Here is a 9,794-nt window from a genome sequence, read left to right on the forward strand (position 1 = left end):
CACCAGTGCTGTTAGGGGATGCTGCCTGCAATGATGCGTGTCCAATGTTGTAGATTCCTCCACATCTTACTCAAAACACAGTTCCACATGTGTGACCTACTGGACCACAGTGTAGGCCTGAGGCAGCGGTCAGCACGGGCCATTCACCGAGTGTCGCCGGCATAGGTTGGATGGCCCCACCAGCCTGCGTGGTTCAGGTTCAGTGGCACCATGGGACGTGTACTTGCAATGAACAGGGTTGATGGCACCAGGTCAGTTGTTGATAGTGTTCGGTCACCTCCGTGACTGTGACCCAGCTTTCGTCCGGACTGAGCCGCATCTTCCTCTTACTCCTCTCCGTGCGACCACTGGTGTGGACTCTGCTATTCGTGATTCGTGACTAAGTGCTGGATATGGAACCTACTGGTCCACAGGGTAGTCCTGGTCCCTCATCCACGTGTCGCCGGCTGGCGTTGAACAGGGTTAGTGGCACCAGATGTTGCCGGCTGGCGTTGAACAGTGTTAGTGGCACCACGTGTCGCAAGAGGCCCATATGGAACTATGCCTCACTGATCGGGAGTGGGGTGGTCTGGTGCTGTGGCCGCTGCCCTGTCTTTGGGGTAACTGGCATTCAGGACTCAGGACACAGTTTCACATATGGGACCTACTGGGCCAAAGAGGACGCTGGTGTAGTATGTGAATGAGGAAGGAGTAATGTGGGCCAGCGTTGGGGGGCCAGCGATGGTCTGCGGAGGCTGCAGAGGTCACAAAACTGCTGCTTGGCGCTTGCACCGGCACGTGGTGGGCCCTCCTTGACACACGCTGGTGTTGGCAGGTGATCAGTGTGGTCTGGCTGCGCAGGGGTGGGCCTGACGGGTTCGGGGTCCAGCAGGCCGGGGCACGGCAGGCGCACGGGATCTCAGGCAACTCCGCTCATGAGGACGGTGTCGGCCTCGTGGCGTGATGAGAGGCGCCACCCTGGCAAAGAAGTTGGGCTTTCCGGAAGAGGACCACGCACAGGGCTACATGCTTTTTATTCACACCCCTACGTTGGCCTGGCGTATGCCGGGCCATCCCACTCCGCTCACGTTTACGGGGGGGACGTAGCAGGCAACATTTCCGCGAACTCCCCCACTGGCCAGGGTGAAATGGTTGCGTCCACTGTCCACTACACTCCATACACCAGAGGTGTATGTCGCCATGGATATGGGTGTGTTCTGCATACAGCGGTCTGTCCAGCACATCTCCGCCACTCTTGGCATTGTGTACTTTCCCAGTCATGGTTCCCCTGCCTCCTTCACACATGCCTGGTTGCCACCTCTCCCCACATTCGGCTAGTGTGTGGCTGAGGTGCCATGCCGTTGATGGCTCATGTTCACGGCTGGCCCAGGTTACCATTGTGAGTTGTTCTGTCGTGTCTGGTGGGTGGGCATGTTGTTTTGCATGTTGTATGTGATTTTGTGACGTGTGCATTGCCAGAGTTGTGAGTTGCATGGTTGTGGAGTTAAGATGAGTGGGGTGTTCATTTGGAACTTGCCAAGGGGCTGTGTATTTCCCTTGGTGCCATCCTGGGAATGGTGTTTGCTGATGGACTGTCGGAGGATGGAGGAATCAATTACTCTGGCTGGGTATTTGGAGGCGAGATTGGTGGAGGTTCCACTGTGCTCGGTTGTTGCCTGCACATTGATGTGAGACTTGTTCTTTCTGTTGCAGTGATTGTGTGCTGTGTCGGCAGGGGGCACAGGGATGACATGTGTGCTGTGGATTGCCCATAACACATGCGTGCATCCAGCTATGGCGTATGGTCCTTGCTTGGTGTCCAGTGGATCCTGCGCATTGTGTTGGACGTATAGGGACTGGGGTAACAGGCTGATGCTGATGTCCAGGACAGGTGTGAGGGACTTGGATGTGGCTGGCTGTGTGACTCCTCCGACTGTGGTGGGTATTGGTTGGGGGTACCAGGGACCAACAGGTGTGGCACAGCCAGCAGCATTGTGTGGGGTGGGATGTTGGTTGTCCGCTGTGTAAGTTCCGTCGTCCTGTTGGGCGTTCTTGGTCAGGATGCGTAGGATGGTTGTCTTTTTGAGCCTGTAGTGGGCAATGACATTGTCAGGTGTTGGGTCTGTGTGGCTGGTGCGTTTCCTGGGGGTCCGCTGTCTTTGTCTGCGCTGCCTCTGTGGTGGTCTGGGGGGAGTGTTCCGGGTGGGGGTTGGGGTCCTGGGGTGGTGGCGGTGGGTGTTGTGGCCCTCTTGGGTGTCTGGGCCATATGACCAGTGGCTCCATGGCATCTGTTGCTGTTCCGGTGTGGCTGTGGGCTGTGCTCCCTTTTGTGGTGCAGGCTGTGGTCCGACTTTGCACCAGGTCAGAGCAGGTGTTATTTTTCTGCTGCTAACGCGCCTTATCGCCTGTTTTGTGTTCTTATCGCTGGTCTGGCTGGTCGTTGTGAATGTTGTGGAGTGGTATTGTCGCAGCTTTGGGCACAGGAACGCCTACGCATCTCATTAGCGATAGTGGCGGGGTTCTTCTGTGGCGATGTTTTTTGCGGCTGCTATCAATCAATCAATCAATCAAGAAATTTGTAAAGCGCGTGAGGGTCTCAAGGCGCTGGGGGGAGGGGTGCTGCTACTGCTCTAAAAGCCAGGTCTTGAGTAGCCTCCTGAAGGACAGTAGGTTCTGGGTCTGCCGTAGGAGGATGGGGAGGGTGTTCCAGGTCTTGGCGGCGAGGTAGGAGAACGATCTGCCACCGGTGGTCGCTCTTCGGATGCGGGGGACGGTGGCGAGGGCGAGGTCGGCGGAGCGGAGCTGGCGGTTCGGGGTGTAGAAGGTGAGTCGTCTGTTGAGGTATGCTAGTCCGGTGTTGTGGAGTGCCTTGTGTGCGTGGGTGAGGAGCTTGAAGGTGATCCTCTTGTTGACTGGAAGCCAGTGCAGGTCTCTCAGGTGGGGTGTGATGTGGCTGTGGCGGGGGATGTCGAGGATCAGACGTGCAGAGGCGTTTTGTATGCATTGTAGACGTTTCAGGAGTTTGGTTGAGGTTCCTGCGTAGAGGGCATTTCCGTAGTCCAACCTGCTGCTGACGAGGGCCTGGGTGACCGTTCTTCTTGTTTCGGTGGGGATCCACCTGTAGATCTTGCGGAGCATGCGGAGGGTGTTGAAGCAGGAGGATGAGACGCGTTGACTTGCTTGGTCATGGAGAGTGTTGAGTCGAGGATGAACCCCAAGTTGCGTGCGTGGTTGGTGTGTGTCGGTGCTGCTCCCAGTGCCGTCGGCCACCAGGAGTCGTCCCAGGCTGAGGGGGTGGGGCCGAGGTAAACTGGTGCTGTGGGCTGTTAACACCAGTTTGTGAATGGGGCGATAAATTTATCGCAACTTTGGCTGCGATAAAGTGCCGTTAACTCGGCGATAGCTCCTTGTGAATATCCCCCAAAGTCTCATAAACGAACGATGTACAAACAGAGAAGATTAATAAATTGACTGATAGGCTTTTTAAAAAAAAGTGAAAGTGTGCACAAACTTAGATGGGTTGTGGAGTGTGCGCAATGGGAGTATTTTTTTTTAATCAGAGGTTGAAGTGCTTAAAAAGTATAGGAACGATGATGATAGTAAAGAGTCAGCAAATTTGGGGGCAATTGAAACAAGAGGTATGATAACTGCTAGTGTAAAGATCAAAAAGATTGGGAACGGTTTTCCCGATAGATCCCACCCATTTCAACAAGGCTATGACTGGGCCAGACAGCGGACACATTGGTTTTTCTAAGAAACAGCAGATTAAAATGAAGCATTTGGACCACACCCGTGCTTCCCACCATTGAAAAATATCTCCTCTCTATTCAAGATTTCTTAGATTTCAAGAAAAACTCCAGAACATCCTATTAAGTCTCTGCTGCCTCTCACCTCACTCCCTAGTAGGTGCCCTGCTAATCTGTATACAATTCACAGTCACTTCTCTCTTCTTGATCTGTTTCTTCCTCAGAGTTGAGACACCTTTATTGCTTCAGATTCTGGACAAAATATCACGAGATCATAATAAATAGAACACGTGTCTTAAAAAGCATAACAGGCAGGGCTTTAAGTGGGCCGGGTCTCACCGGTGCTGAGCACAGGCAGTTTTTTAAAGGGGGCCTCAAAACGGGTTTCTATTGGGCTCGGTTTTATGCCCTGGCACAAGCGCCCCGTTTTTTTTTCCGGACTGCAGTGACAGCAGGCACATCGATGTGCGCGTGCTCACACTGCTCACTTCTCACGAGTGGAGAAATTACGGTATGACGTCATGCCAGGTGAGCGTTGTAGGGGAAGGGAAATCCTTTAAAGACAGTCATTTTCTCTCTGGATTTCCCTTCTCTTTTTGAAACTCAGGAGCAGCAATTTTGTCGTGGTGTCACATGGGGCTTTAAGTTAAAGTTTTTTCAATATTATAAACAAGCCATAGTTGCTGCTTTTTTATCTTATGCAACTAACAACCATTGACAAAGCCAATAGTCCTGACTTGTTGTAGGTATGATGTTACTTGTTGAATCATATATCTGGATGCAATGACAGAAATAGCAAAATACAAGTCGGACAGCACACTATGCTAAACACAGATTTTTAGCCGAAGTGTTTTAAGCCACGCCCTTAGTTACATTGGCAACGCCCCTTTGAGAGAGCGCCCCAGTTTTTTCATCCCCCTCAAAGCTCTGATAACAGCCATGACGTTTTAAAGGTGAATATTGACTAACAAGAGAGGATTTCATCAAATCCAGTCCATTCTGTATGGACATGGGACCACTTTCTGCTTCAATTTGGCCCAGAGCCCTTTGTTTTGGTTCGTAGAGAAAGTATTGCATTGTAGGCCTTAAAAGTACTTGCTTTTTTATTAGGTCTCCCCTGAGACAGCTGCTTGCGATAGCTTTTGTTAACCAAAAACAAGCATTGGCAAAGCCAATAGGTCGTGGCAATCTGAGAGCTGTAGGTGTTGACAATTGTAATGTATTTCTGTACGGCTGGGGCTGGTTTTACTGAACTCCCAGCAGTAGTATTCATTCATTGGCAGTGTCCTCAATGAAAGGCGCCCACATCATAACTTTCGTGCCTGAGAGCAAATTTTACATGATGACTATATTGATTTAATCAATTTTTTTTGGGGGGGGGTCTAAGTCATATTCTTGCATTCATTAATTCACATACAAAATTTATGTTTACTATAAAGAAAATAACTCATGCCAGTACGTATGTGCATTTGTAAGCATGCACTAACATCTAAATGTGATCCTTTTAAATGAAAACACAGTTCTTTGTTACATACTCGCTAAAAAAAAACAGCAACAAGACTTGCACATTCACCCCTTGAGCTTTCCCTACTTACTATTAGAGCTTTTTCAAACATATTTAAACCTCTGGATTCAAACTTGTTTGGGGTACACGTAAAACTGTGTACGGTGGGTTAGGAACAGAAGAGTAGGGGATATCGAGGATAGCCAAAAGCAGGGGAACTAGAGATCTTTGGGGCTGTCAACAGGGCCGGCTTTAGCGCTGATGGCGCCCTGTGTGACAATGTTTGTTGGCGCCCCCCACTGGTGCTCCCCTCAGACTCCCTCACTACTACCCTTTAACAGTACCCCCTGAAGTCTCCATAACCACTCTCTCTCAGACGTATTTAATAGCGCCACCTGTACCAGTGTAGGGTGTCAGAGCACTTTACATCACACACTACACAGAGGCAATCAATCATAGGTGTGTAAATCAGTGTATAGAACATTTACATAATACAGAGGACTACAAGGTATAGGGGTTGCATGTCAGCAATACTGGTAGACAGTATAGTTTAAGAGTGCTTGGTCTGGAGAAGCACAGACTCAGAAATTAAATCATAACCCTATGGTTGGGGGTTACATTTAATAATAATGATTTTTTTTTTAACCCAAATGAACCCTTTTTGAAACATTAGAATTATGAAAGACGGAGGAAAACATCTTAATACTCTAATCTATACCTAGCAGTTTGCATGCAGCTCTTTGATGACAGTTATAAGCTCACTGTTCCATGTTAGGATTTTTACATGTACACTGCTATTAAGAAAAGAATCTATCTGACAAAAGCACTGACCTATTTAAACTATATGCATTTTGTGATCTGCATGGTACACATTCTTTGCAGCAGGCACATTAACCCTCTGTGCTACCATAAAATGAGTTAAAACTTCCACTTGACAAAACTCCTTTTCTCTCCAGGAGAAACATTAATCACCGAGTTATCTTGACATTTTTATTTTTTATTAAAAATAGCGAGGCCAGCAATGCAGCAGCAGGTGCTTTTAAAACCATAAAATACTTCCAAATAGGCGCCCCCTCAAAGAGTCAGCACCCGGTGCGGTGGCACCGGTCGCACCGCACTAGAGCCGGCCCTGGCTGTCAATGCCTATGAGAGGTCGCCCACAATATGCCGAAAGATGCTCAAAGCACACACAAGCAGGAGTAGTGTTGGGTGATTATTAATTGGATTTTAACTAACAATTAAAACCTTATCTATCCGAATGACACATTAAGAGACGAATGGATGAGGAGAGTTGGTGAAAGTCTCTATACGTTAAGTATATTATAAAATTGTATTAACACCAGAAGATCTTGGCTAACAGCAGACTTTAAAATCAGAAGTGCGGTGTGAAGTGCTATATGCAGAACAAGTTATTAGTATTCAAAGTGTTGGGGAAGGACATCTGACCGAGTCTGTCTGCAAACAAGGCATTAATCAAGTGTTGGGGGCATGAATCGAGTCTAACAGTGAGGAGGGATACCTGGAGAGCGAAGAGTTCAATGGGAATGGTACACAACACAGAAGGCGTGCCTGATGACGTTCAGAGCGGGATGGCGGGGTGTCGATCCGTCAGCCATGCAAACTCTTCATGCAGTTCTGTGCGTAGGAGCAGTTTCAGAGATGATGGCCCCGGTAACCTTACTGTGAGCAAAACCTAGAGGTGGCTTTGGAAACATCTTCACAGTTTTGTTTAATTACCAGTGGCTGCATTGCATTCAAAATGGCTGGGCGTGACGGAGTGCGGCTGGGGTGCACACTACATTTCCTCCTCGTCCGTCTTCCTCGCCACAGTAATCACTAATGAGCCTTTGGCTCCCACAGAAACTCCAAGTATAATTTTATGTCTAGTCTCCCTCTCCCTCCAATATGGCCCCCGAGTACACAGCCAATCTCATAAAGGGACACATAAACCACCACTACGACTTGTTTTTTTGTTTCTGCACTACTCCGAGTGCTGTGTTCCTGCTGGTCAGGTATGTGTGGGGCGGCGGTCCTGCTTTAGCGGACTCTGGGGCCCCGTATTCGCTTGGTAGGGGGGACTTTGGTTTCTTTTATGAAATGTAATGGCGTTTTTTTATGCATTGAGACTCCTTGCCCCATTGTGTGTTGTCCCCCTGTGCAGCGTGCCTCTCCGGTTTCAGCTTTAGCGAACCCGGAGTGGCGGCGGTCGGGTCGTTTTGTGTCCCGCCTCCTTATGTTAATGTGCCTCTATGTCCTGCTTTAGCGGACTTCAGAGGCGCGTTTTCGGTGTCTGCCGACCGCGCGTCCTTCTTTAGCGGACTTCTGCGGTCGGCGCTCTCTTCGGGATCGCACTTCCTGCTTCCTTCGAATGCTTACTTGCTGTGGTGCTGGTTTGTGGATTTCCTCGGCGTTTCTGGGGATTTCTCGGTGGCGTTTTTTTCTGCATTGGAGGGCGCGGGCTTCTGGCTCTCTTTTCTTTAAGTGCTTGGGGCGTGTCCTGTGTTGCATTTTTGATTAGTTGCACCTGGTGGCCATTTAAAGGGCTGTTGGCTTGCTGATTTGTGCTGCTGGTTGATTCTCGCCTTGCTGCATTGCGTTTGGTTTTGTGATGGAAGTTGCTGATGATTCTGTTGCTCCTGGCGTTGGGGCTGTCGCTTCTGGGTCTCAGGAGGCTTTGCCTTCATTGTCTGTACTCCAGCAGATGATTGATTCTGCTGTGGCTGCTGCATTGCGTGGCAAGTTGACTGCGCCTCCTTCTAAAAAGCCCAGGTCGGATCCTGAATCCCAAGTTGGTTCTGACGCTGAGGAGGATGTGGCGGTTCGTGGTCGCTTTGTGCAGGGTGCTGATCTTAAAGGCGTCCTGGGGCACATTCGCACCAACTTGCTGTTTCCTGAATCGGTGGCTCCGATGGAGGATGATTTTTTTGCGCAGTATCAGCGTCCAGATCCTGATAATCTTCTGCTGCATTCTTCTGTGGTGAAGGTGTTGGAGACTGAGTGGAAGGATGTTGATAAAGGGGCTTTTCCTCGATACTTGGCGAAACGTTACCCTTTACAGGATTTTTCTTCCAAGTATCCTTCCTCGGTGAAGGTTGATTCGTTGATGGCGGCTATGTCCTCTCAAGGGTCTGTGGTCTCTGAGGATTCTTCCCCGGCGGATCCTGTGGATCGGAAGGTGGATGGGGCGGTGAAGCGCGCCTTTTCTGCTGCAAATGTTTCCATCCGGGCTGACACTTATTCGTCTTATACCATTCAGTCCTTGCTGAAGGATTTTCAGTCCTTGGCTGAACTGTTGGACCAGGGCGAGGATGTCTCCTCTACGTTGGCCATGATGGAACAACAGGTTTGTCTCCTTTCGGACGTCTCTTTTGATGCCTTGGGTGCGGCGGCTTCTGCTGCTGGTTCTTCTGTGGCAGGTCGGCGGCAGTTGTGGCTGCGCTCTTGGAAGGCTGATGCTGCACCAAAATCTTTGCTTATGAAGATTCCGTTTACTGGTGTCAAGCTTTTTGGTCTCCTTTGGAGGATATGGTGAAGAAGACGGCGGAGGATAGGAAGCTGGTGGCTCCGGATCGGGCTGGTCGTTTCCGTTCTTTTGGTGCTACCCGTGCCTTTGGGCCTTCTCGTAGGGGCCGTGTTCACCAGCCCTTTCGTGGTAGGGGGCGTGGCCGGGGTGCCCCTTCCACTGATAAGTCCCGGTACTCCAATGTCCAGTCCTCCGCTTCTGCTCCCTCCAAATCATGACTCTGTGTCCCTGGGGAAGGGTCCGGTTGGGGGTCGGCTTCGTTTCTTCCTGGCATACTGGAAGGTGACTGTGGCAGATCAGTGGGTCCTTCGGGTGGTTTCCGAGGGTTTTCGCCTTGGGTTCAACCAGGTTCCTCCAGACTATTTCAGATCCACTCCTTGCCCCAGGTTGGCTCTCAAAAGGCGGCGCTTTTGGCCGGTATAGATTCTCTTCTGGCAAAAGGTGCTGTGGTCCCGGTTCCGGAGGATCAGCGGGGGTTGGGGGTGTACTCCATCCTGTTCCTTGTGTCCAAGCGCACGGGGGATCTGCGGCCTGTCCTGGACTTAAAATGGCTGAATGGGTTCGTTCCTCCTCTGACTTTCAAAATGGTGTCTCTTAAGATGATCCTCCCTCTGATTTCTCGGGGGGACTTTCTCGCGTCAATCGATCTCCAGGACGCCTATCTCCATGTGCCGGTGCACCCCGCCAGTCAGCGTTTCCTGAGGTTCTGTGTCCTGGGTCGACACTTCCAATTTCAGGTATTGCCTTTTGGTCTCTGCTCTGCTCCGCGGGTGTTTACGAAAGTTTTGGCCCCTGTCATTGGTCATTTACATGGGGAAGGGATTCAGGTGTTTCCCTACCTGGACGATGTGTTGATTTCTGCTTCTTCTCTTTCTAAGGCGGTGGTCCATGTCCAGAGGGTTTGCCTGGTCCTGGAACAGCACGGATTCCTGGTGAATGTGGGGAAGTCATCCCTGGTTCCTGCACAGGATCTGACTTTCATAGGGGCTCGTTTCATGACTCTGTTGGGCTCTGTGTTCCTGCCTCCTGCTCGGATGGATTC

General features: G+C 50.3%; 1 protein-coding gene across 1 annotated transcript; it reads left to right on the forward strand.

The window, feature by feature from the left end:
• The first annotated feature begins 7,837 nt into the window (after positions 1-7,837).
• On the forward strand, positions 7,838-8,761 carry LOC146861546 (lamina-associated polypeptide 2, isoforms alpha/zeta-like). Its single transcript, XM_085646251.1, has one exon. The coding sequence runs from the start codon at positions 7,838-7,840 to the stop codon at positions 8,759-8,761; it is 924 nt and encodes a 307-aa protein (XP_085502377.1).
• Positions 8,762-9,794: the final 1,033 nt, after the last annotated feature.

Source organism: Triturus cristatus, chromosome 3_1 (assembly GCF_964204655.1).
Source record: "Triturus cristatus chromosome 3_1, aTriCri1.1, whole genome shotgun sequence".
NCBI classification, from domain to species: domain Eukaryota; kingdom Metazoa; phylum Chordata; class Amphibia; order Caudata; family Salamandridae; genus Triturus; species Triturus cristatus.

Bases quoted from the DNA above. Each gene is read 5' to 3' on its own strand.
- LOC146861546 (XM_085646251.1), top strand. From the start codon at position 7,838: ATGGAAGTTGCTGATGATTCTGTTGCTCCTGGCGTTGGGGCTGTCGCT.